Source organism: Rhineura floridana, chromosome 11, assembly GCF_030035675.1.
Source record: "Rhineura floridana isolate rRhiFlo1 chromosome 11, rRhiFlo1.hap2, whole genome shotgun sequence".
Lineage (NCBI taxonomy): Eukaryota > Metazoa > Chordata > Lepidosauria > Squamata > Rhineuridae > Rhineura > Rhineura floridana.
Genome location: NC_084490.1, coordinates 17,505,240 through 17,532,828, shown reverse-complemented (window position 1 = coordinate 17,532,828; position 27,589 = coordinate 17,505,240). Strand labels below are relative to the sequence as shown.

General features: G+C 45.5%; 1 protein-coding gene and 1 long non-coding RNA gene across 3 annotated transcripts; one reads left to right on the top strand and one right to left on the bottom strand.

Moving 5' to 3' along the window:
• Positions 1–20: 20 nt before the first annotated feature.
• On the top strand, positions 21–10,181 carry LOC133366611 (uncharacterized). Its single transcript, XR_009758453.1, has 3 exons — positions 21–176; positions 7,403–7,461; positions 7,800–10,181. It is a non-coding gene; the product is annotated as an uncharacterized LOC133366611 (long non-coding RNA).
• Positions 3,220–27,589, bottom strand: BICDL2 (BICD family like cargo adaptor 2). 2 transcript variants are annotated; one of them, XM_061589883.1, is made up of 10 exons: positions 26,843–27,589; positions 19,636–19,851; positions 15,157–15,273; positions 14,616–14,762; positions 13,920–14,102; positions 11,859–12,032; positions 11,630–11,760; positions 9,395–9,515; positions 6,773–6,866; positions 3,220–4,758 (listed from the first exon to the last, which is right to left on the bottom strand). In XM_061589883.1, the coding sequence occupies exons 1-10, from the start codon at positions 27,149–27,151 to the stop codon at positions 4,679–4,681; spliced, it is 1,572 nt and encodes a 523-aa protein (XP_061445867.1). In that variant the 5' UTR covers positions 27,152–27,589; the 3' UTR covers positions 3,220–4,678. The 2 variants fall into 2 exon arrangements, with proteins under 2 accessions (XP_061445867.1, XP_061445866.1); XM_061589882.1 differs by having other exon boundaries at positions 3,220–6,866.

Here is a 27,589-nt window from a genome sequence, read left to right as displayed (position 1 = left end):
ATAACGGGCGGTGTTTCGCTACAGCGGCGGAGGGGTGGGCGGGGCTTCCGAGCGGTGAATGGAGGCGAATAAAGAACGGGCGGGGCTTAAGAGACAGCGCGGTGTTTTGGGAAGGAGTAGTTATCTGAGCCAGATCGAGCTCTTCCCGAACCCTCCTGGGGTATTGTTGTTATTCAGTTAAGTAAGATTGATATACTTTTTTCAAAATGAATATAGTTGTATGTGTAGCCTGATACCCTTAAGCAAGTTTACTCGGAAGTAAGCCTCTTAGAATTCGTTCCTGCGGGGTAAGAGTCCCAGTAGGATTACAGACTGAAAATCGTCCACGAAGGGCTGCAATCCTATGCACTCTTGGAAGCCAATCCTGTTGAATGCAGATTTATTTCTGAGTAAGCATGCATAGGATTGACTTGTTGAGGCTGCAGCCTTATATGCACATTTTTCCTGGAAATAAAGCCTTGATGAACATAGCGGGGCTTAGTTTTCCAAGTTAAAATGCAAATAACTGTGCTGCATTTAGCACTAAGGGTCAAAGAAAGCTGGGGAAGCTATTACTATTTGTATATCTTGTATATTCTTTGTAGATGTTGTAAGTCGCTTGGAAACTTCTGTGTAAAAAGCTACTAGCTTGTCTGATAAATAATACCGTGTCAGCCCTATGCATGTAAACACATCCTATACATATAACAATAAGGGCTCCTACTGGGACGAAGGGCGGGATATAAATCAAATAATAAACAGTCCTACATGTATAACTAAATAATTATGATAATGATGGGAAACGGTGCTGAGCTGAGGATAAAAAGGGGAAATTAAGGTAGCATGGGGAGGGGGGGAGGTTGAAGTCCAGTGGGAGAAAGGGGAGGAAGGAATGAAAATGTAGAATTGGATATGGGGTGGTGGTGTTTTAACAACCCCTGTGCATTAAAACAGCTGCATGACAGGGAAAAATTCAACAGGTGTAGCTTTTCCTGGCATGGAGACACTGTGATGCAACTCTCCACTGAATTTCTGGAGAGAAGCGACGGGAGAGTAGGTGCCCACCCAGCTCTTTCTGAGTAATGGCCTTAAGAAAGCGGCGAGCTTGGGAAAGGACTCTAATCTTCCAGTTGCTTCTCCTTGACCACTGGACACGACTTCCCTCCCAGACGATCCAGGGCCCCCGGTTTCCTTCTCTGTCCATCCCAAACTGCAGTTCTACGACTTGGATGGAAGAGGCTGGAGGATTGGCCGTGGCATTCTCTGTTTATTTTGTCCATGTGTCTCATCTGTCTGTTCTACATTCCTCTCTGGAGAGTTGAGATGCCAACTGCAGCCACTCCCGCACTGCTACCAGAAATGCTCATTGTTCTCGTTAGGCCCACATGTGGGTAAAAAATGCCACCCAGATGGGCACAGCTGGTGTGGATGGGGGGGGGAGGAATGGCACTAGCAGAAAAGCCAAGAGATTCTCTGTGCTAGGACAAGGGATATCATCTCTTCCAGGCAGAATAAAAGACTTGCTCATGTTAGTTTAAGTGAACGCAAATGAAACCATCCATGACCTGGCGTTGAAGTCAGATTAAAAGTTAAAGTAAAGTCTAATCAGATTGGTTTAAAATTTCATCTGACGGCAACAGGAAATCTAGCTATGCATTTTTTAAAAAAACAAAACAGCAGCCCACCTATTAAAACAGAAGCAGCATTCTCATCAATCTCTCCAGTTTTGCTTTCAGAAGGAACAAGTGGGGGCCCATAACAAAATGTTGCAGCGTGTCCTCAGCTCCAAACAGGAATGTTCCTGTTCAGGACTCCAGCCAGCCTAGAAAAGGAGCTTTCTGGTGCTGATCAGGATATGCAAAGTTTTCAGAAAACTTCACTCCCCTCTTCTATATATAATGCTTGATATAGGCGCAGGAGGAAATACCTGGAGAATGGAAAGGGGAAAGGGTGTCCTTGTTTCCTTTCTCCCCCCCCCCCAATATCTTCCATGGCAGGAAGTCTTAATCCTCATTTTCTGCATCCCCGCCCCTCATCCCCACCTCCAGAGTTGTTAGGAGTTCCAGCAGACCAATTCCTCCCCCTTCCCCCTTTTGCTCTTTTTCTTTTTTGCCCCTTCAGTTGATACCACAGCATTCCACGTCTCCCAAGGGCAACGAGGAAGCTCTGTCCTTTTCTTTTTTTCAAACTGCTAATATTGCATACTTGGGGTATGCACTGCACCCCCTCCCAAAGTATGTGAAAACTGCTACCTTATTTGTGAGTAGGCCTCCCTCTATTTCTCCCTTTCTTGTGACTTAGTTTTAAATTGTCTCGTTTAAAATCCATTTCCAAGTGCCAGAGCTTTGGGACATGGTAAAATTAAAATGAAGTAACTTTGAGCATGTGCAGAGTTCCTTCCCCTCACTACTGAGTCCCCACAGGACTAGAATTAGAATTTCCAGGCTACTGACGTCCAAGGGCATGACTTACAAATCAGTTTGAGACATGGCATATCTTATTTTGCAAACTAAGCACTGCTATAGTTACAGTGACTATGTAGCTGCAGGTTCCAGTAAGAGATGCCCAAACTGTCTCTAGTCTTAGACCGCCCAAGAATCTGGTTTCCCAGCATTCCCTGTGCCCTGCTCTGTGCTAGTAGACCAGAACTTCCCTCCCAAAGGGATTCATTTGTCCTTTTTGCTTGGTTCAGGTTCATTTTTTGGGAGAAAAGTTATGTTAGAATTTTATTCATATGTGAAGTTTTTAAGTTAAGTTTTATTTTGTATTACGTTCCCTCTCAGTTGTCCCCTTTTTTCCTTACTGATCAGAACTTTTTCAGGCAGTGTTTAGTGTATTATAGAATTGTTCGTTTTTAACAGATTAATGTATATATTATTATTCATGGTATGGTTGACAATTGATTTTAACATAGGTATACTTTTACAGATTGCCCTTGATAAAGGGTTCTTTCCACCCAAAACGTGTCGGGCAGCATTAAAAACATTTTTGTTTCCACCTTTGGCTTTTCACTGGCAAGGCACTTCGAGGGTTCCCCCTCTCCTTGTTTGTGGTATTTTTGGGTGCCTCTCTCCTTGCTTTTCCTCCAGTAAGAGATGCCCAAACTGTCTCTAGTCTTAGACCGCCAGAGAATCTGGTATCCCAGCATTCCCTGCTCTGTGCTAGTAGGCCACAACTTCCCTCCCAAAGAACCTTCTTCCCAACAGCAGTGGCAGAGAGATGTGAAGTTTAAGAACCATACTTCCTTATTTAATAAACAGAATAGTATTAAATCTGTATTTAACAAATGTACAACAAAAATATTCTACAACAATATACATTTTATGCTTCATGGATAAATATATATCTTGCTTGATTCTTCCCATCAGCTTTGACATGTGAATTGCTGCCTGTTTCTTAAGCAGCCAAAAAGTTACACTTGCAAAACAGCATCTGCTTCATTTGGGGGGTTTGCAGCAATAAGGAGAAGGAGCAGCAGAAGCCCTTGCTGGTGTCCATGTGTCAAAGTAATAATTGCTTGTTTGCATAACGATGCACATTTTAAAAGTCACCCATTAACAAGCACAGATGTTTTTTTAAAAAAACAGACAGCAAAGAAAACCTAGTCATAGTGAGTCCCCTACTGCACTGTGGGTAGTAATACTGCTGCCTACTGAGGGAGGTTATTGTGCCCCTGTGCAAAGTTTGAGGGGTTAAGTGACAATGCCTCCTCATAGTGATAGGCCCAAGCGCCATGCTGAGGTTGCCCCCCATTTAGAAAAACCCGAACCTAGATGAAGGCATGCACTCAGAATCTCTCATTTCCGTTCACGTCCACACCGTATGGTTAAAGCACATGGTTTCCTCCAAAGAATTCTGGGAACTGTAGTTTACCCCTCACAGAACTGCATTCCCCAGCACTCTTAATAAACTACAGCTCCCAGCATTACAGTATTTGGGAGAAGTCCCACGCTTAAATTATGCTTTAAATGTATGGTGTGGATGTGACCTTAGTCTCTGCCCCCGAATTCAAGTACGTAACATCAAGTTCCTTGATGGTCACTTATGGGAAGCAGCCAAAAAGGCCAATGGGGGTTACACACAGGGCTGTGGAGTCAGTACACTAAACCTTCAACTCCGACTCCTCTATCTTTCTACTGTCCGACTCCGACACGACTCTATTTTTCTACTGTCCGACTCCGACACGACTCTATTTTTCTACTGTCCGACTCCGACTCCACCCAAAATTGCTTCTTGTCAATCAAAATTTACTTGGAAGTCGGAGTCGGTACATTGCTTCCGACTCCTCCCAAAATTGCTTCCGACTCCTCCCAAAATTGCTCCTGACTCCGACTCTGACTACACGACTCCAACTCCACAGCCCTGGTTACACAGGGAATTAAAGTGCTAGTACAGTGAAAAGTGCGGCCTAGGAACATACCTATGGACCATCAAGTTCTGCTATTCTCCCAAGCCTAATAGTTTGTCAGCACTTTTTCCAGACTTCTAAGAAATCACTGTAAATTCTTCCCCTCCACTACAGGGAGAAATGTTGTTTTTCTTGCCTACTCCACTCCCACAGACTTTAGCTTACAGAGGAGTAAGAGATCAGTACCTAGGGTTTAGCTTCATTCAGTAAAAATTTTTAAAAGCACTGTGAAATTTGGATGACGTTGACGTTGCAGGTTTGTGTCTGCAGGAAAAAATCCACTTAGCTGAATCATGCCTCTGATTGGCCAGCAGACTGGGCAAGCTTAGAACATCTGTTGGAACACAGACTGGCCAGCCGGTGTTGGAAAGCTAGAGGTGTTTAAAAAAAAAGGCCAAAATAAACTAGTTTATTTATATGTTGAATGATCTCATTGGTTAATCAAGAAAGGAAATTTCATCTAATCATTTGATGTTAGTTGACCCACAACAGTCATCTAGATGCTGTCCCCAGATGCTGTTGGACTACAACTCGCATCAGCCCCAGCCAGCATGGCCAATGGTCAGGGATAATGGGAATTGTAGTCCAGCAACATCTGGGAACCCAAAGGTCGGGAAAGGCTAATCCCACTGATGCCATCCACTTGGCTGTGGTGGACTACGTTAACTCTACCACCACTTGGATATGATTGCCCCAGTTTCAGATGAGAATATCCTACCAAGTGTCCCGTGATCATTCCATAGGACGCACTAGGTACTTGGGATTGACCAACAGGGCTAGCTGATCTGAGGACATTGTTCCAAGCAGAATATCAGAAGTAAGAATTACCTTTGTCCCACATATAAGTCACACTGGTGCCATGGCTGAATCTATCATTAGAGCTCAAGTGGCCAGTTCAGCATGTCATTCTCACTGAGTGAGAAATGCTATGGAACCTTATTCACACGTTGGCAACAGGAGCAGAGCTCCAATGCTGGCCCTGCCCGATGTCACAACCTCAGGCTAGCCCAGCACCTGCTGTCCCTGTATTGAGCATGGATGTCTGCAACCTCTTTCAGACTGAGAGCCGCATTGACCAAAGGCTAACCCTCCAGGGGCCATTTGTCAAAGTAGGCATGGCCAAAGCGTGAAAGTAGGGTGTAGGAGAACTCAAAACCTCTTGCCATTATTTATTACCTTAATTAATTTCCACCCCTTCTTTCTTACTAACGTCCACCTCTAGGGCCCCATACTCCTTATTAATTTCCATCCTTCACCCCTTATTAAATTCCATCCCCGTTCCCATTTCCCTTATTAATTTCCATTCCTTCTTTCCTAATACAAGCTACAATGGACATTCCAGTCTCTCCATCTCTTGCACATGGCACATCTCCAGAAAAAAGACACCCCCTGACCCTACCCCTGGCATCATGCTCCCAAGCTAATCCTTGTGGTGACATCAACACACTGAGTGTGGATGTCTGTAAACTGAACTCCTGGCCCCGCCTCTGACATTATGTTCTGGGCTGGCTCCGCCCACAACACCTGTGCATTGAACATAGACATCAGTAAAGGAACCCCCACATGTCACATGTAGAGTGGATCCTTTACACTCCCAGACAGTAACATAGTGGCAAATTCAGAAGTGCAGGATCCCTTCATGATAGTCACAGTGCTGTGGGGTTGAAAATCAGATCCTTGTTAATGCCTTCTCCCACAACAGACATCCCTAGGAGCCAATAAGCATGAAAGGGGAGAGTGTTACCTACTGAAAAGAGTCTTCTCAGTGCCTGACTCACTTCCTTTCACTCTGATGGGCTCCAATCAGCAGGAAGGATAACGAAGCATGTTAGAAGATTCTTCTCAGTGGCTAACACACTGCTGATTGACTCATAGGATGCTGGAGACATAGGGACCCTGCTGGGACCCTGCTCCCAAAAAAGTAAAGGGTCTAAGACACCCCCCCGAGACCCGAGGCCACTACACCCCTGCTCCCAGGTGTCCATCTCAATGCTCAAACATTGGGAGCAAGGGCCAACAGTGCGGCCCTGTTTTTCCTGCAGCATGTGTGCACCCTTTATGTGTATAGCATGTGAACAGGGACCAAGTGTGACTAAAATATGGAATAGGAGGACAAGCTCCTTTGGTCTAGAGTTAGCTGACAAGATGCTAAAAGGTCCAGACACCATTTCAGGTCCTGGCCACCGCAAGCCTTGGCCTCACTGACATCTCCCGTCACCCAGTTCTGGTACTGGTGATATATATTCCCTCCACCGCCTTTCCTTGCTTAAGACAGTTCAGAAGCTTCTCCACACCACCCAGCTCCTCAGATTTTCCGGAAGAGTGAGAAGAAGCCTGAGCTGTTGGAGGTGCTGGTGCCACGGTGGTAGAAAGGAGGGTTCTTGCCTTGCGTTGGAGTTTTAGGTGATGAGGTGATGGGATGGGTCTCTTCCTGCTGCTTCTGGAGGAGTTGCTGGTGAATGATGTACTGAATATCATCCTGTGTGGCAGAAAGAAAAGTGATTGTAAGCACTGGCATGAAACAGAACCCAGGGATTCTGGGAAATTTCCTCTTATTATTGTGTCAGAGCCAAAAGCCCTACACAGAATTTCTTTCACTTGAACGTTACGGTTCAGATGAGGGGTTAAATGGTCTCACAAAAACCATTCCCCACAAACTTACCTTTTTCACTGGTGCCTGTTCTGTGGTATGGGTGGCAGCAGTGATTGTGCTCCCAGGAGTCCTGGCTACTGGTAGGCACAATTATCATTATTTTTACCCACAAGGATCCAGAATGAGGGCAGGAAACATTGCCCTCACTTTGATTTGGCTACAATGGTCAATAAAGCTAAACCAGAGTGAGGGCAATGTTTCTTCCGGTCCTCACTCTGGACCCTTGTGGGTATAAAATAATAATAATGGTGCTTACCTGCAATCAGGAGTGTGATGCACAATGCTGATAAGGAGATGAATTGATTGGCAATTCTGCTCTTGGTTGCCGATAGGTACCATTTATTCATTTTTTATCCACAAAGGTCCAGAGTGAGGGCAGGAAGAAGTCTATCAGCAACCAGGAGCATGGTCACCAAAGCTGGTAAGTTCACCTCCACACTTCAGCCGTTTGGGCCCCCATCTGCCAAATCATCAAAATGGTCACTTTCAACTTCACGTACTACAAACAGGGTGGCAACATCTGAAGGGGGTCACATTGCAACTCAACGTTCACTTTCTCATTTTATAAACTGATTCTTTTCCGTTTTCCTTTTTCTTCTGCATCCTTCCATAATTTCTTCCCTATTTTTTCTTTTTTTGCAAGAAAACCTAGCATCCTTTCCCTCCTTTCTTTTAGCAATTTGCCCTTTAAAACATGTTTTTGGCCACTCTTTCGAAAGCCCTAATGTTACTAATCCTTTTATTTCACCTTAACAACAGTTGCCCTGGGACTGAGAACAGAAGGGGAACACATTCCAGCTTCTGCCATCAGCCGGGGGACCGAGGGCTACTGGGAGGCTGTGGCCCCTGCATCTCAGGAATAATAGCAAGGCAAGGGGGAGTCCAACCTGACATCATTCATCAGGCAGAGGAGGAGGAGCCAGAGGGAGCTGGCTTCCACATCCCCTGCCTGAAAGAATACTCTGCTCCAGCTGCCTGTTGCCCTCTGGGACTGCAGGAGCAAGCAAGAGGAAGGAGCTCTCTGGCCCCATCCATCATCCAAAGGAACAAGAGCCGCCAACTGCTTTCCAAGCAGGAACAGCAGCAAAGAAAAATATCAGCCTGGCCTGAACTGGATAAAAATGCCCTCTTTGAGCTCACCAATTTGATCAGCCCTTGAAGAACTGATCTCCCTCCTCTATCGTTTCCATTCACTCCCCTTTCCTCATGGATCTGGTCTTAACAAGCTAACAAGAGCCCTGCTGCATCAAATTCAGCATCTCAACCACCAGTGGGAAGCCCACAAGCAGAACCTGAGGTCAAAAGCGATTCTCCCCAGCTTGGGATTCCCAGCAACGGGTACTCAAGAAGCATTCAGGGGCCTCCGACAGTGGAAAGAGAACAAAACCATCATGGCTAGCCACCGCTGAGTGCCTTGCCCTCCGTGAATTTGTCTAATCCTCTTTTAAAGCCATCCAGGTTGGTGGCCATCACTGCCTCTTGTGTGAGTGAATTCCACAGTTTCACTATGCGCTGTGTGTAAAAGTAATTCCTTTTGTCTGTTCTGAATCTCCCACTATTCCACGTTATTGGACTGCCTCAACTTCCATTATTATGAGGAAACAAATTTCTGTCTGCTTTCTCTACCCTGTGCTTAATTTTATGCACTTCTATTGTGTCCATCCTCCCTTCTCTTTTTCTCTAAACTAAAAAGCCCCAAATGTTGTAGTCTTCCCTCATAGGGGAGTTGCATCAGCCCCCTTTGATCATTTTGGCTGCCTTTTTCTGAACCTTTTCTAGCTCTACAACATCCTTTTTGAGGTAAGGTGACCAAGGTTGTAGGCCTGATGGTGACAGAACCTGCCCATCTGCCCGCTTCATTTAATTGATGTGAGCCACTTTGGGAGACAATAATTGTCTGGAAAATGGGATGGAAAAAACATAAAGAAATAAATACATTTTTGGGCTTGCTACCCTGTTCTTTTTCTTCTTCCCTCAGCTGCCACTCCTTCTCTTCTTATCCTGTCATGGTCTTTCCCCCCCTTTCTTTTAGATTCTTGTTTATAACTGGAATGAAGCCATAAAGCGAACTTGGAACAAATTATGAATGCAGGGGGAGAATCAAAAATTCTCACGCTCATTCCATTTGTGTCACTGTGCAGATCTGGAATTTATTAAGCATGACAGGAGCCAAAAAGCTGCATCTGACTGGCTATTTGGGATTTACAAAAATTTGGAATTTGCTACTATGAAGTTCCCTGGACCGTGGATTGCTCCATCCTGTTTCCAGTATATAAACTGGAAGGGCAAATGAATTTTAAAGGTTCTAGGTTAAACCTCAGGAAATGATTTTCTGTTGTTTTTTCCTTACTCACTTGCCAAGCTTCCAGCTCCTGGGAAAGTGCCATCTTCTGGCGTATGACACGTAATAACTGCTGGCTCATGGAATCCCGTTCCAGGGAGACTTTTGCCAGTTCCAATTCCATCTCCCCTTTCCTAGTTAAAAAAAAAAAAGAACAGAGAGAAACAAAAGATAAGTAAGGCTGCTACTCTAACCACGTCTACCCAGTAGTAAGTCCCACTGAATTCAATGGGACTTACTCCCAGGTAAGCAAGGTTAGGAAGGATTACAGCCTAATACATTAAAGTGCCTCCAGGCACTCACTATTTTGTGGGAGGGATTCATGCACATACCATAAATTTCAGATTGTGCAATTAAAGTATAGTTGTTGTTATGTGCCTTCAAGTTGATTACAACTTATGGCGACCCTATGAATCAGTGACCTCCAAGAGCATCTGTCATGAACCACCCTGTTCAGATCTTGTAAGTTCAGGTCTGTGGCTTCCTTTATGGAATCAATCCATCTCTTGTTTGGCCTTCCTCTTTTTCTACTCCCTTCTGTTTTATTAAAGTATAACAACCCCACAAACAAATCAGAGTGAATGCTCAATAAATACCAGATGTAATCTAACTGCCGTGTAAATTTTGTGGAAGCAGACCAGGATGAATACTCAATAAACTGGTCATCTGGAGAAGCCCACTGTCAAGCCAATAAAAAAATAGAATTACATGCAGTTCTCATTTTGACTTGAAGATGTCACACTTATGGATTAAAGGTGTTCCTTCCCCCCCCCCCATATACTCTGTGCAGATGGGGTGATCTACGGGGTTCTTCAGAAGTGCATTATCTTTTTTAAAAATGTTTTTAAAGATGTTTTCTTTTAATATCGTTTTAATGGTTGTTTTGTTTTAATATATTTTAAAGTCTGTTTTTATGATGTGTGTTTTTAGTTCTTTTGTTTGCCGCCCTGGGCTCCTATTGAGAGAAAGTGCAGGAAATCTAATCTAATTATCAATGGCTGCCAGATAAATTTTCCTGAAAGTCTGTTTGCTCACCTTTTCCAGTCACCCCTGAAACCGGGCAGCTGAAAGGGAACACAGGAAGTGATCTGTGGGGCACTCTCAATGTATCTGAGCAAAGGAGAGACCCTGCATGAATGGAATGAATGTTCTAGGACATGTGCCAGAATCTACTCTTAACACACAGAGGCTCAATGTCAGACATGGGAGGGGGGCAGTTTCCTCTGAAAACAACACAGAAAGGATACCCTGGAGCTAGAATGTTTTCTTTAAAACGCTGCCTACAGCTGTCAACCTATTAAGATAATTTTAGTTAACTCCCTGCCTTTTAAGTTATTAATTCACCTGTGGAAGGAAACATTACAGCCTCTCAAACAACAGGAGGTATTCTGAGGATATTTAATGCAGGCTGCAGGTTTACTCAGACCAAGGCTGCTTCCAAATGACCTGTGGATTGAGCAGTCATCCTGATTTGTTTGCACAAAGTTTGCAGGGAGGTCAGATGTGTCGCCTGTTTTAATGAACATTCATTCTCAATAAAAGGTTAGATGACCTTGTGCCCAGCACTTGTTACCCCACCTTTTCCAATGCATTTTCCCCATCACTTTCCTTACAGCAAAATGTCCAGTTTTATGGAGAAGCCAGTTTGTTGCGCAAGAGTATCAAATCCAGTTTCATTGCACAGCCTGAGTTTGCCAGTATGCAACAGAATCCCACTGAAAACAGTAACAGTCTGGAATTCAGTGTACCTGAATTACACTGACAAAACAATGTGGGGTGCTGGTCGAAGGACTGTAGCTCAGTGGTACAGCAACTGCTTTGCATGCAGAAGATCCCAGGTTCAATCCCAGTCATCTCCAGGTTGAGCTGGGGGAACGTTCCTGTCTGAAACCATGGAGAGCTGCTGCCAGTCAGAGTAGACAATACCAAATTAGACGGATGAGTGCTGTTCCTACTTCCCTATGAATTACAGAGGGGCCCAGCTCCCTTACTTTTTGTGATCACCTCCTCATTTTTAGAATGGAACCATATGAAGTGAGGGGGGCACACACAATTTGACTAAAATTGGAGTGAGTGAGGGGTTTGTGCTTATGGATTTCATCAAGGGATGAAGCCATCATGAATAAGAAGATGCTCTGTGAGGGAACATGGTGGTTGGAACTGAGGCTGAAAAAAGCAGCAAAGAGAATAAAATGAATATATCTAAATAGATAGACAGATGGATGGAATGAATATGAAGTCAGCTCACTTTATTATCGCCTCGTCCCGATCTGTTATGGCTAGTTTCAAGGCTTCATCCCGGTCGCTCTCTTGATACAGACGCCTCTGGTTCTCTAGTTCAGTCTTTAAATTGCAGAGTTCCACGTACTGTAGGGTTATCTGGAAATGGGGTAAGAAGTACAAAACCCTTTTTAAAAGGAAAATCCTGCCACTCCACAATATGGCGCCCTCTGGGAAGGAAGCACAGCATCCACTACCTGATCCTGGAGTTTCATGATCTCCGTTTCTTTCAGCCTCAGTAAATCTTGCTCCTGGTGACTCAAGGCTGAAACCCGTTGGGCGTATTCAGCTTCCTCCTCTTTCAGTCTCCTTGAGAGGTTGTTTGAAGCCGTAGGGGTAGGGCAGGCCTTGCAGATGCCATTGGCCATTGGCTAAAGCAGACAAACAGATCCAAACACACACACACAACAAATGAGATATCAATGCCACTAAGATGCAGCTGACTCTGGGGTGAGACACAGCAGCTATCTGTACAAGGTAGTACCTCTTTAAAAGCCAAGGACAGATTTTGACGGGAATGTGTTACATGGCACAAACGTCATCTGTGTGACCTTGAACCAGTTACTTAAGGTTACAAACCTAGACAAGCATACCTAGAAGTATACCCCACTGAATACAATTTCTGAGTAAACATTTCTTGGGCTGAGCTTAACTGCAACACTGGATTGTTGCAAAACAAAATATGCACATATTCAGGATCTAGAAATGTTTTCAAAATATGAATAAAATATATATTATGGAGTGCAATGCTATACATGCCCACTCAGAGAAGTTAAGTCTGGCTAAGTTAAGCAGGACTTACTCCCAGGTAAACATGCATCGTTTTGCAATCTTAAATCACTGGTCCAAGATTACACAGATATAGATACAGGATGGCGTTCAGGGTAAAGTTGTTGATCAGTTTTAAGGAACTAAAATTTGGGGAACTGATTCATCAACATAATGATTTTACATGTTTGTGGTTGTTTAACCTTTTTCCAGCAATGAGTTAAAATGTAAAACAAGGCTGTGTTCACGCATCGTGGTTAGAGATATCAGAGAATTCTGACAGAAATGGGAGTGGAAACTGCTGATGTTTGTCCCATGTCCAGAATAGAAATCAATCCAGTGAATATGATCAGTATTTGCTGCTGTTGTTTTCAGTCTGCAAGCAGTGCACAATTGAGGACATTCTGCACCCCCACCCCCATTTACACTGGATTTCCTTTGCATTGAAATGAATGGTGTTGTAGAAGAAGAAGAATGTAATTAATTACATAAAATTCTGCCATAGCAGGCAGTGAGATGAATAATGTCATTTTTGTTGGAAGCCAAACTGCAGTGGAACAGAAACAGTGCTGCATGCAACAAACACAGGTCAGAATACAAATCGATGCCTTCTTACATCCCTAGGCATGGTAAGCCATAGTTAAAAGTATACTGTGAATGTGCAGATTGCTCCCACTTTTCTCCTCTCCAGTAGTGAGTGGGAGCAATAAGCCACAATCCTTGGCTTACTATTTTGTAATTATGGGGGTTGTGGTTTGTTTTAATCCAAAAATACACACAATCTTCAACCAAGGCTGGGCCCAGTGGTAAGCCAAGGTTCACTTGCTAGTAGGGGACAGCAAAGTGGGAGATTTGTTAAGAACAAAATAAGAGCCCCATTAGGTCAGGCCAAAGGCCCACCATACTCCAGCATCCCATTCTCACCATAGCCAGATGCCCATGGGAAGCTTGCAAACAGAACCTGAGCACAACAGCACTCCCCACCTGCAAATCCCCAGCAATTGGTATTCAAGAGGCATCCTGTTTTTTAAAAAATCATATTGTGCAGTGCAATCCTATACATGGCTACTCAGAAATCTCAACGAGTCTTACCATGACATGAAAACACAGCCATTTTCCTCTATAAATCTAACAGCATCCTTAGCTAGGCAGTTGAGGGCATAGGAGAATAGTTTCTGCTTAAATGTGAGTTCCCCCCACCCCCACCCCCACCCTGTGCACACCGCCACATTTTTTTTTTCAGCTTTATTTTGGATTACAGTATTAAAAAAAAATCCAAGTGTGGTAAAAAGATATAAAGTTTCAGGATTTGAAAACAGGTATGTTTTTGAATTTGCACGGGTGGGAAGGCCTGAGGGTGAATGAGATATATTTAGTAATCTGAATTTCCCAAATTAGCACATAGCCTGCAATCTTCTTTTGGCATTGGAAACTTTATCTATGACACAAACAGGTGAACTTAAAGCCGCCGCTGCCTCCTTCTCCCCTACCTTAGGAGCGTGCCCAGGTGCTCCAGGAGCATCCTCTAAGCTACTTTCGATCTCGGATTGGATGGAGGTGACGGAGGTGTCTAAATCATGCAGGCGGATCTCTTCCTTCATCTCCTTGACCTGGTGCTGGAGGCGACGGTTGGCAGCCCGGAGCTCCTCCGCTTCCCCTTCAACCTGTTGCATCTTGGGATGAGAAACAACTTGTGGTGAACAGTGCACCCACCACAATTAAGCCCTCTTCCTCATTCGAGGAAACCTTCTTCCCCTTTCTTTCTATAGACAAGCCCACACATCTCTTGTCTTCATTTTCAATTAACCCTTTCAGGGGTGGGGACACCTTTTCAGCCAGAAAGCTGCATTCCCTTTTAGGGAAATGTCAGGGGGAGGGTGGGGCCTACACGGCAGTGGGCAGAGACAAAAACATGCTAATTTCACCTTTGTACACTAGGCTAGTTCCTACACACGCTCGCGCATCCTTCTCTGCCCTCCACCCGGATAAGCAAGAGTCATCAGAGTGGGTAAAGGCCAAAAAATGTTTGGGGTGCAAAGCAAGGCCAGTGAGGGGTGAGGTCTGGGAAGAGTTCCGAGCCAGACAGAGAGGCCTGGAGGGCCACACTTGGCCCTTGGGCCTGAGATTCCCCATCCCTGCCCTGCATTTTCCATCTTCCCACTTGATCTCTTCCGCTTAAGAGTTACCCGTAGCTCCTTCTCGTGGGTCTCTTTGCGGAGGAGGAGGAGGTTACTGTGCAGCATGTCCACCAAGGCCTGGATCGATTCGTTCTCCTCCCGAAGCTGGCGGGTCTGCTTCTCCAGATCTTGCTTCCGCTCTTGTAACAGAAGATTCTAGGGAAGGGGTGAGGAAAGTGCATGAAACACCAAAAAACGGTCGCCATCCTGGCCGATCTCGGCCCCACATCCTCATTCCCAGCCCAGCCAACTAGTGGCAGTTCGGAGGTCACCCCTCCTAGAGGGCCCATACTCTATTCTGCTGGGCTGGGCAAGCCAGGCGTTTACTGGCCTAAGGTGGAAAATCTAAAACGATAGCCCGTCACCAGTAAAAATAATAACAAAAAGAAATCGGGTCGTTAGGCTTTTGTCACCGTTGAATGGCCCTCAACATGGTTTGCATCATGAGGCGGCCATCTTACTGTACTAAGGGTAGGGCCGGGCTGGGCTGGAGGGCAGCTTGTGAGTGAGGGTGTTTGAGGAGAGGCGGAGGAGGGATGGCCTCCTTTACCTCAGCTTGCAGGCTTTGTGTCCGGGCGGCATGTTCAGCACTACTCAGGGACAAGGTCCGATGCTCCCCCCGCAACAAGGCCAGTTCATCCTGTAGCCGCTGCTCCAGCTGGGTGACCTGTGTGGTGGGGAAGAAGCGTTAGGCTTTGGCCTTAGCCAGGGGTCGGCCCTTAAACCTGTTTTCAGCTAGGGCTGCGTGCACACCGAGAAGCCCCAGAATTTTAGCTCTATCAGGGGTAAACTACAGTTCCCAGGATTCTTTGGGGAGAAGCCATGCATGCTGTGCAGGCAGCTTAGGTCTCAGCCCCCGACTGTGATGAAGTATAAGCAGTGTCTGAGCATGTGTGGAGCACTTTGCCTTCCCCATTGAATATTCAGACCAAGTGGTATGTATACACTGTGACATGAGAAAAGAGGATGCCACTGAGCATATGCAGAGTGCCTTTCTGTCAGCACTGAATAACCAGACTCAGCACACAAACAAGTTGAAAGACATGCACCATTTGCAGAAGGGCTTGGGGACAATCCACACTTTTCCCTGACTCGCCTGCTTATCATCAGGTGGTGGACTATCAGTCCTCAAATTTGAACTTTGTACTTTGCACCAAGGCCCCACACCTCTCTGACCTGTGCACCGTATTTCTTTTTCCCCTTCCCTCAGCACACTGAGGACTAGCAGCTTAAATTTTAAAGGAAAATAAATTCTTGAAGTTACAGAAATACATTTTATTAGAATGATGTTTTTTGATATTTTGTTAGCTGCCTTGGATGCCAACAATGGCAAAAAGGTGGCATAATTTTTTTAAAAAAAATAAAATAAATAAGAACTACAACATACGGGACACGATGCTGGCTGCAAGCCAGTTTCTAGAACAACGAAGGCTGCAATCCTAACCCCACATCTGTGGAAATAAGACCTTTTGAATTAAGTAGGATTTACTTCTGTGTAATAGTTAGGATTGCACTGCTAGTAATCTGTTCCACATGGAAGGAAATTAAGAACACAGGAAGCCATCCTATACCAAGTCAGTTCAACAGTCCATCCAGATCAGTGTATTCTACACCAGTAGCGGCTGGTGGCTCCATGTCAGTTGAGCAGTGGAATCCACTCTGGATTTTAGTCTGAACTTCAAGGAGCTGTCCAAGGTGCTGAAGCAAGGTGCTAAAACCCAGAGCAGATTCCACTGCCCCACTGACATAGAGCTACCAGCCGCTACTAGTCCACACCAGAAGCAGGGAAACTGTGGCCCTCCAGATGTTGTTGAACTACAACTCCCCTCATCCTTGGCCATACTGGCTGGGGCTTCAGGTGTTAGACTAAAGCTCCCACCTTCCCTGGCCACTGGCCATGCAAGCTGGGGCTGATGGGAGTTGGAGTCCGACAACACCTGGCAGGCCATAGGGTCCCCATTCCTAGTCTACGCCTACTGGCAGTGGCTCTCCGATTTCAGGCAGGAGTCTTTCCCGGCCACTGCCTGGAGATGGAAACAGCAGGGACTGAATCCGGGACCTTGTACATGCAAAGCCAGTGCTCTGCCACTGAGCTTCAGTCCTTCTTCCGAATGGTTAATGGCCAAGTGGGGATTCAAACTCTGTTCTTCCATGTTGTAGCTCAGCAGCCTAATCACTACACCACAGTGGCACACATCCCGTTAAGCAGACTTCCAGATGGGGTCTTGAAATGGTACAAAAATCATTCAGCAGCAGGTTCAATTTACTTATCAGGTTTTTTCCCTGGAAAGGGTAAATCCAGGGTTTTTTTATTTATAAAAAATATGTGTATACCACAAATTCCTTGAAGGCACATAACAACAACCACAAATTCATTAAAAATATCCAAGCGGTTTACAGCAATCATATAAACACACACAATAAAACCACATAAAATTACCAATCATCAGCTAACGATTACAGAATATGTTTTTCTTAATTGTCTGCACAAATCTGGTGGCGTAGAAAAGTTTTCAGCAAACGTTTAAAGATTAATGCAGAAGACTCCTGCTGAATCCCTGTTGGAAAAGCACTCCACAGGACTGGGCTGATGGCGCTGAAGGCTCAGTTTCGTGGGTCGGTGTCAAATGAGCCTCACCAACTTGAAATGATGGAGCTGGGATAGAAGGGTCCAGGTGGTCTTTAAGATCCCTTGGACCTAAGTTGCTCAGTGTTTTATAAATTAATACAAGAACTTGAAAACCTGGCTTGGTAGTATATTAGTTGAGGGGTGGGGTGGAAATATGGGCTGGCATGTTGATGTCAACAACTTTGTGTGGACCCTGCAGAAAAACCTGCATGTAAGAGGAGCCAGCCATCCCATAACAAACACCCATCTGACATCACCCCAGCTGGTTCTACCAGTTCCAGGAATCATCAGAGTCAAGTGTGATCTGTTCAAAGCCCACAAGGGCCTTTAGGGAACTGGCCCAGCGACTTTTAAAAGCCCAAACTAGATTTATTATTAATTGGATGTATTGTATTATAAAGTTTCTTTCATTTATTTAATCCCACTAAGAGCTCCACCTAGTGGTTTGTTTCCTACATTCCTGGAAACCCGTCAGTCTGGGTGATGATGCCATGACAGTGTGATCTCACCACATGGCTGGCTTGATTCAAAGAATTTCCTTGTTCTATACTGGGGCTTCTCGCATGGCACACCCTTGTCCCTCCTGCTTTTATGGTGGTAGTGGTGAGCTAGCATTTGCATGGAAACAGGAAGTTGCCTTATTTCAGGCTAGCACATAGAGGTGGTGCCACAGAGCTGCCCTCCCAACACCAGGATAACTGCCCTTATCTGGACAGTAAGAGCTGCAGTGGGCACACTGGCAGAGCTGATGGTGCACCTGTGCCATCCCAACCTCACAGCCACCCTGCCCCTTAAGCAATGCCAGTGTGAGGAGGGCAGCTTCCCAGCACCGCCCCACTGCACTGGGCCAGGCCATTAGTTCATTTAGGTCAATATAGTCTACACCAGGGGTGGCTAACCCCCAGCTCCCAGGCCTGATCCACCACCACCCTCCAAGCAAATGTTTCTGCCCCCCACCCCAAGACACAATCTATTTGGGCAACAGCAGTAAAAAGAAGAAGAAAAAGATTGAAGGAGACACAGTACTCTGGGATGAGGATTTGAAGACATCACATTGGCCACTGCACAATCACAGGATGCTGGATTAGATGGGCCTTTGGTCTGATCCAACAGGGTTCCTCTTCTGTTCTTAAGGGCTCAGCAAATCCATCCCCCAGCCCTCAACATTCCTAATTATGTCAGCTGTCAGATTTAGGGTTTTTATATGGGGATAAATTAATTGTAGATATATAGAACTTGGCGAGGTGATAATAACCGCCTGCTTGTCTAAAGGCTTACAAGTTTTCTTAGATTTGTACAAAAGTGTCCCTCAAATAAAATTTCAGTAATTTAAAGATGTTTGAAATTCATATGTTTGAATCCTCACTCCATCCAGAAAACAAAAACCCTCTCTGCACACAGAACACTAGCACATCAAGAAGCCTAGAATGCTAAGGTAAATCACTTCTTCCTAAGAGACTAGCTTTCTGCAGAAAAGGAGCCATTATTTTGCAGAAGTGTCCAATCTACAACTCCCTGCCTGCATTCTGAGGTTGTGTATAGCTCCTGTGAGGCTGCGACACATGATTTTCCTCAATGGACATAAGGGAATGATCCATCCTCCACTGTCTCTCCCTCAGCTCATTCACAGGACCACCTCACACTCAAACATATTCCAGACCCCCACATATCTTTGGCCTTACAAGCAACGCTTCATTTCCTACAAGTATTCACATCCAAACAAACAGCAGGCATAGATTTCGGCGGTTGACCTGTTCCCCAAGCAGGACTCTTCAGCCTTTCGCAGGTGCATGGCAGGTAAAGCACTCAGCCGCTATGTGAATTCAATGGGTGCAGTGCTTCCCGGTATGGAGAAGCAGTTACGAACAAGGGAAGCTGCCTTCTACTGAGTCAGACCATTAGTCTATCCAGCTCAGTATTGTAGGAACATAAGAAGAGCCTGCTGGATCAGGCCAGTGGCCCATCTCGTCCAGCATCCTGTTCTCACAGTGGCCAACCGGATGCCTATGGGAGGCCTGGAAGCAAGACATGAGCGCAAGAGCACTCTCCCCACCCCGTGGTTTCCAGCAACTGGTATTTGGAAACATACTGCCTCTGATTGTAGAGACAAATCATATGTCTACACATTAACTAGCAGCGGCTGTCCAGGATTTCAGGCAAGGGCCATTTTCCATCCTACCTGGAGATGCCAGGATTGAACCTGAGACCTTTTGCATGCAAAGCAGATGCTCTGCCACTGCCTTTCCCCTCAGTTGTCAAGAGAACCTGACCTGTTGAATTCCTGTCCATCACACAGCTGCTTGAAGGGACAAGTGGGCCTTACAGGAAAAGGAAGTACAGCCCTCTTGCCTCTTCCCCTCGCTGACTTAAGGAATCCTCACACCATTCCTCCCACCTCACCTGGCTGAGTTGCTCCACCAGGCGCTGGTTTTGTTCCGAGAGGTCCAGGACGGCCTGCGAACTCTCCCGGCTTGTGTCCTGCTGCTCCAGACGCTGCTGCCCCAACTGGGCTCGGACCGCTGCCAAGTCGGCCTCCAGCTCTGCCACGCGGGTCTCAAACTCGGCCCGTCCTGATTCAAGGTGCAGACGGAGCTCATGTTTCTCTTGTTCCAGTTTCTGGGAGAGACCAGAGAGAGTCAAGGCCAGATACAAGACAGAAGCTGTTGTATAGTATTTATTATTATCTGGAAATATTTCTAAAGGGCTCTTTCTCCGAGGACTCCAGGGAAGCATACAATGAGCAGGAATAAAAGTATCCATACATAACAATAAAAACAGCAACCTTCATAACAAAGGATAAACCTGAGAGGCAAAAGTGTTGCATCCAAGAAGAACATGCTGGATCAGGCCAGTGGCCCATCTAGTCCAGCATCCTATTCTCACAGTGGCCAACAAGGTGCCCATGGGAAGCCCGCAAGCAGGACCTGAGCACAAGAGCGCTAACTCTCATCTGCAGTTTTCAGCAACTAGCATTAAGCATACTGCCTTGGACTGTGGAGGCAGAACACAGCCATCATGGCTAGTAGCCTTTGATGCCTTTGTCCTCTGTGAATTTGTCTAATCCTCTTTGAAAGCCCTCCAAGTTGGTGGCCATCACTGCCTCCTCTTCCGTAGCTTAACTACACGTTGTGTGAACAAGTGTTCTCTTTTACCTGTGTGAATCTTCCAGCATTCAGCTTAATTGGATGTCCACATATTCTTGTGTTATGAGAGAAGACCAGCTTTTCTCTATCCACTTTCTCCATGCCATGCATAATTTTTATACACTTCTATCACGTCCCCTCTGACTCGCCTTGTCTCTAAACTAAAAAGGCCCAAAATCTGCAACCTTTCCTCGTGGGGGAGTCTCTCCACCCCTTTGACCATCTTGGATGCCCTTTTTTAAAACCTTTTCCAACTCTACAATATCCTTTTTGAGGTGAGTCTACCAGACCTGTACGCAGTATTCCAAATGCGGTCTCACCATAGATTTGTATTACATGATTATGATATCGGCAGTGCTCATTATACCCCAGAGTAGACTCAGTAAATTTACTGGAAATGACTAACTTAAGTCCATTAACTTCAGTGGGCCTACTCTAATTAGAACTTAGTTAGATACAACCCCAAACTGTACAGTAAGACTAAAGTAACATAACAATTTAAAATTCCCAGAGTGGTTTAACAATCAATCCCTCTTTCCAGGGAACTCTGGGAATTGTGGCTCTGTGAGATGAATAGGGATGTTCTAATAACCCTCAATACCTTCACAAACTACAGTTCCCAGGATTCTTTGAGGGAAGCTATAACTGTGTCAGTCTGGTCTCCTCCTAGAAGGAAGGGTGGGATATTATATTATATTATAATTATATTATATTATATTAAATAGCACTTTAAATGTACTAGTGTGGATGTGCCCGTACAGGGTGAGGGGAAATTTCTCACAAGTATACTGAAGAACTGTGAACACTGGTTTACCTTTTTAAAAAAATGCATTGTGGTAACTCATAAAGAGGCTTGATGTGTTTGGATTTTAGCATCATCTTGTGCTGATGTTTATTTGTTTTTTGCTTGCTTGCTTGCCTGCTATCATGTCACATATATGGTGCTTCAGAAATTTAGCATTTTCTACTTTTAAAGAAGTTATCAGCTAATATAGCCAATATCTGGGGGGTGCCATGGGGTTCTATCTTGTCCCCCATGATTTTTGACATCTAGACGAAACTGCTAGGAGAGGCCATCTGGTGCTTTGACTGAAGTGCCGTTAGTATCCAGATGAAACCCAGCTCGACTTCTCTTTTGCATCTGCTGATCTCAAGAAAGCTGTAGTACTCTTGAACTGCTACCTGGAGGCAGTTTTGGCAGTGGATGCAGGCAAAGAAGCTGAGACTTAATCTAGACAAGACAGAGGTACAATAGGGCCCTGCTTTTTGGCGGTCCGCTTTTCGACGTTCTGCTAATACTGCAGTTTTCAATTAGAGTAAGGCCCTACTCATACAGTGCTTGTTTTGCTTTTATGGCGTTTTTCGGGCATCGGGCACCATTTTATTGACAGAGTTCTGCTTTTCTGAGGGTTTCGCTTTTAGGAGGGGTTTGGAACGTAACCTGCCATATGAGTGGGGCCCTACTGTACTAAGGATAAGGTAATCAACCCACCCACCCCGAATTAGAGGTTTAGAACTGGTCTTAGAAGGGGTTGCATTGCTTCTGGAGAACCAAGTACCCAGTCTGGGAAATCTCCTGGACTCATCACTAACAGGGGAAGCTCAGGTGGTGGCAATGTCCAGGAGTGCTCTTCACCAGCTTAGATTGGTACATCAGCCATGGCCCTGTCTGAAAAGGCTCAGTTATCTGTGCAACTTGTGACATCAAGGCTGAACTATTAAATGAGCTCTACATTGGCCTGCCTTTAAAGGTTGTTCAGAAACTTCAGCTGGTGCAGAATGCGGCCACCCATGGGAGCAAGACAGTCACTATGTTGCATCAGCTGCACTAGTTACTGGTGTGTTTCCAAGCCTAATTTAAAGTGCTGGTTTAATATTTAAAACCTTGAATGGTTTGTGCCGGAATTCTTTGAAGGACTGCCTTCACCTGTATCAGCCACCAGGCATTCCGCCTGCGAGAGCAGTTAGATTAGTGGGCACTGGGGAGAGGGCCTTCTTTGCAGTGGCCCCACATCTCTTGAACATCTTACCATCTGGGGTCTGACAGGCCCCTTGGAAAGCTCTTGAAGACATGTCTGTTTTTCTTGGCCTTCTTTTAAGGTGTGGTTGTTGGCTTTATAGTTACAGTCATTGTCATATGTTGTTACTGGACTTTAATAGGTTAGGGCTGGTTGTTGTTGCATTGTTTCGTGCTGGTTTTAATTATGAAGTGTGTTTTGCTGTATTCTATTTTATCTTGCAAGCTGATGAGAGGGCCTTTGGGAAGAGCCAGAGCTCAGCAGTAGAGCACCTACTTGGCATGCATTAATCCCTGGCATCTCCGGGTAGGGCTGGGAATTGTCCCCCACCAATCAGTGCATACAGTACTGAGCTAGATGGACCAATGGTCTGACTCAGTCTAAAGCAGCTTCTTGTGTTCCTGTGCCCTGAAAGCTAGCATAAATATATTTTAAATTATATAACAACAGCAGCTTTGTGCTGTATTGTATGTTGCAGCAGCTAAACTGAAGTAGTAGTAGTAGTAGTAATAATAGCCCAAAACATTGTCCGTCAGAAGAAAGAGGCCACCAGCTGGATACAGTCCTCTGCTGGAATGATCTAGCTCTGTATAACCGGGGCGGGGTGGATTATACAGCCTTCTAGGCCCCCTCCAATGATCTCAAGAACCTTTTGAAACTCCTGTTTCTAGTGTTAACTCTTCTGTTCTAACTTTTTTGTTTTTGTAACATCCACATGCAAATAAGATTGTATGCCACCTGCTATGTGTGTCTATTATGAAATAAAATATCACTTTTACATATAATTTACCTAATGATGTGTGTGTGTTTTGTGCTTTCAAGTTGATTTCGACTTATGGCGACGCTATGAATCAGCGACCTCCAGTAGCATCTGTCGTGAACCACCCTGTCCAGATCTTGTAAGTTCAGGTCTGTGGCTTCCTTTATGGATCAAGCCATCTCCTGTTTGGCCTTCCTCTTTTTCTACTCCCTTTTGTTTTCCCCAGCATTATTATCTTTTCTAGTGAATCATGTCTTCTCATGATGTGTCCAAAGTATGATAACCTAATGATCCAACACCTTAATTACATTTTCCTCAAGTATCTGAAGGCAATGAGTGTAGTTGTCCAGGGCCTGGAGGGGGGGCTTAGACCCCTTGCTTTTGGGGAGCCAGATCCCAGCAGGGTCCATATGTCTCCAGCATCCTATGAGCCAATCACCATGAAAGGGGAGTGTGTTAGCCACTGAGAAGAGTATTCTAAACTTGTTTCCTTGTCTTTTCCTGCTGATTGGAGCCAATCAGAGGGAAAGGAGGTAAGTCAGCCACTGAGAGAACTTTAGCAGCAATTAGACAAATGTATAGACAGTGAATTCAGTCCTTCAAGCAATATCTTTAACAGTAAGAAAGGACAGTCCAATGGTAACAGTTACAGAGGAGCAGAAAGCAATATTCAAACCTGGTCAGATTATTTTTTAATCTTAGAATGTTGCTTAGTCTTCGAAGGGGGTGTTTGCTGTTGTTATGTGCCTTCAAGTCAACCATGACTTATGGCGACCCTATGAATCAGTGACCTCCAAGAGCATCTGTCATGAACCACCCTGTTCAGATCTTGTAAGTTCAGGTCTGTGGCTTCCTTTATGGAATCAATCCATCTCTTGTTTGGCCTTCCTTTTCTACTCCCTTCTGTTTTTCCCAGCATTATTGTCTTTTCTAGTGAATCATGTCTTCTCATTATGTGTCCACTATGATAACCTCAGTTTCATCATTTTAGCTTCTAGTGACAACTCTGGTTTAATTTGTTCTAACACCCAATTATTTGTCTTTTTTGCAGTCCATGGTATGCGCAAAGCTTTCCTCCAACACCACATTTCAAATGAGTTGATTTTTCTCTTATTCGCTTTTTTCACTGTCCAACTTTCACATCCATACATAGAGATTGGGAATACCATGGTCTGAATGATCCTGACTTTAGTGTTCAGTGATACATCTTTGCATTTGAGGACCTTTTCTAGTTCTCTCATAGCTGCCCTCCCCAGTCCTAGCCTTCTTCTGATTTCTTGACTATGGGGGTGTGGCTGTGACTATAAGGAAGGGACCCTGCACTTCTGAATTTGCCACTACACTACTGCTGTAGGCTACCCATAAGACACATGCATGTTTAGAGTCATATGCATGTATAGATGACACAGTAATGTCTAAAAAGAGGGCTGCTTAGGCTCCCGCCTTCCCTGGAATCCACACTCCTCTGTCCTCACAAACCTCAGGCCCTAACCTTGATGCAAAAGACTATTAGCCAAGATGGCTAAATGGAACTTCAATGTTTAGAGGCGATATACCTCTGAACACCAGATGTTGCCGGGGGAAAACACCTTCATATCATGCTTGTGTGAGTCCAGAGATTTCTTGAAGACTGAAACTGTGAACTGAACGCTGGACTACAGAGACTTTAGTCTTTAGAAAAGCAAGACAATTCATAAGTTGTTGTGACATGGAGCACCCAGGTTGAATTATTATTATTATTATTATTGTGCTATTAATTACCAGCCCTTCACCCTAGGGCGGGTCACAACAAATTAAAATACAACATTAAAAACAGTTTAAAACAAATTGCAATCACAAATTGCGGGTAACCTCCCTACAGGAACAAGTCAGTCCTGCTTCTGAAATTTCATAGAGCAAGTTCTGTGAACTTCCCCACAACAGTGCCCCCGGTGACAGCAAAGACAGGTGCATACACCTGGAAAGGGAAAGGCTCCAGATGGATTCCATTCTGTTCAGACACTCCTTGGAATACGCTCCAGATTGGACACCAAATCTAATTAATGACAGGGTCATGTTAACCACAACTGAACAAGCCTGAGACAATTTTAGCTTTGCTTTTCCATGATTACATAATTTCATCCATTGGCCGCACCCTTCCCTTCCCCAGCCACCCCCAACCACCCCCCAAAAAAGCAACTGGCATCTTCCACCCCAGTTTCTGTAAGCAACACGAAAATATTTGGCCTTAAGAAGGTTACAGCTGGTGGGTGAGGTTCTTTGGGGGTGACTCACACTGGGCGCTTTCTGTTCCATTCGGTCACTCTCTGTTCTTCCTTCCCTCTCACTCAGTAATTATACCCACTCCAGCTCGCCTCAGCAGTGCCCTCCTCCACCTCCACCTCCTTCCCCATGCCAAACTGGTTCAACCAGTTGCCACTGGTATCATGCCCAGAGGTTGCCAGGGCCAACTTCACCCTAGGTCAGGGCCTTGGGGATTATTTGAGAGGGGAAACAGATGAGACCAAGATGGCTGAAACTTAATTCCAGAATCTCCCAGCGGGGCAGAAAACTGAAGAGGTGGGGGGCCTGAACTCCTTGATTCTCCCTAAAACACAGACACTTCAATGGGTCCCGGCAGCAAAGCCAGAGTCGCAATGGGGAAAGGCTGTTAGGTCAGTGGCAGAGCACCCGCTCTGCATGCAGAAGGTCCCTTGTTCAGTCCTTGGCATCTCTGCTCAGTACTGAGAATGTCCCCTGACTGACACTCTGGAGAGTTGCTGTAGTCAGGGTACACAGCACTGAGTTAGATGGACCAAAGGTCTGACTTGATATGCGTCAAGTTCTTTTGCGTTATAGCTGCATATATACCATACATTTAAAGCACATGGCTTCCCCCAGAGAATCCCAGGAGCTGTAGTTTACCCCTCAGAGAACTAAAATTCCCAGCACCTTAACAAACTACAATTCCCAGAATTCCTGGGGGGGGGAAGTAATGTGCTTTAACACACTATTCTTCATCCTTGGGTCCCCAGATGTTTTTGGACTACGGCTCCCATAGTCCACAGCCAGCTTAGCCACTGGTCAATGGATCATGGGAGTTGTAGTCCAAAATCTGGGGCCTCAAAGTTGAAGAACACTGTATGCAGCCAAAGAGCTTCCATGTAAGACAAGGCATGTAGTTCACACAACAGCAGCTTCTATATGCATGCAGGATCGTCACCAGACATAATCTACGTAGGGGGATTGGTGCAATTTCTTACGTGTGTAGGCAGTGTATAATGGGCCTACACACTGAACCAAAACACTCAGGATCTCCTGGGTTTGGGTTTCAGGGTATGTTATTGGGGCAGGGGGTCTAGGCCTCTGTACTCCAGTGTTTCTTTGGAAAGAATATGGGACAGGGACAGCAAAACACACAAGAAGAGCCAGAACTTCTGGGTTCTTGAGATAAGGAGCGGAGGGAGTTCAACAACTGCTAGATAAAAATAGAAATTATTATTGCCACACCTTTCTTCTACAGAAGTCATGGGGACATAAACTGATGTTATCATGCTTTATCCTTACAGCAACCCTGCAAGGTAGGCTAAGCTGAGATCGAGAGATAGGCCCGAGGTCCCCAAGGAAGGTTTATGTCCGAAAAGGGAATCCCTAGCCCAAGTTTGACACTCCACCTGCCGCACCACATTATTGGCCACACTTCTTACCTCCTTGGTCTCTGTGTGCTCCTTGCTCAGTTCCTCATAACGCCGCTGCAGTTCCTCGTTGCGTTCCAGTAGCATCTTCCCCAGTTCAGCTGCCAGCAGCAGATCCTGCTCTTTCCTCTGCAGCAGCACCCCCAAATCCGCATCTTCGGGGTCCCCATTCCCAGCAGCCACATTGGCCACAAAAGACTGTGGCCGCTCGCCCCCAAAGGGATAGAACTCATCCCCCATAGCAGGTGGGGTCAGAGGGAAAGGGTTCCAAAGGGCTGCCTCCTCCTCAGGGTACGTGGAGGAAGCCGTGGTTGTTGCCATGGGTTTCTAGGGTGAGACTTGGGGCGGTGGGGGGCAGGAAAGCCCTAGTGGGGGGTGCAGCAGCTTAGAGTGAGGAGAAGTTGGAAGCCAGGATGCCTACACTCACCTGCAGCACTGTGGCTTCTAAGGGGTAAAAGGTGGGGGAGAAAGAGAGTTGGCAACCAAACCACCTGGGCCCTATTTCCCAGTGGGGCAAGAGGCCTTCTAGAAAAAAAGGTGGAAGCAGATCAGCCGTATGGTCCAGGTAAGAAGCAATCTGAACTCCTGATGTCTGGCAAAAGCTCAGGTGAGAAGAAATAACAAGCTTGCCCAGGACTCCTGGGTTCTCCTCTTCTGCTGCTGCTCCTCCCAGCTGGGTTTCGCTGTTTATTTCCCGATTCTTGCCTCCACCCTCCCAGAGGTTGTGACAGGTGAGATTTTACAGTCTGCTGGCTCCTC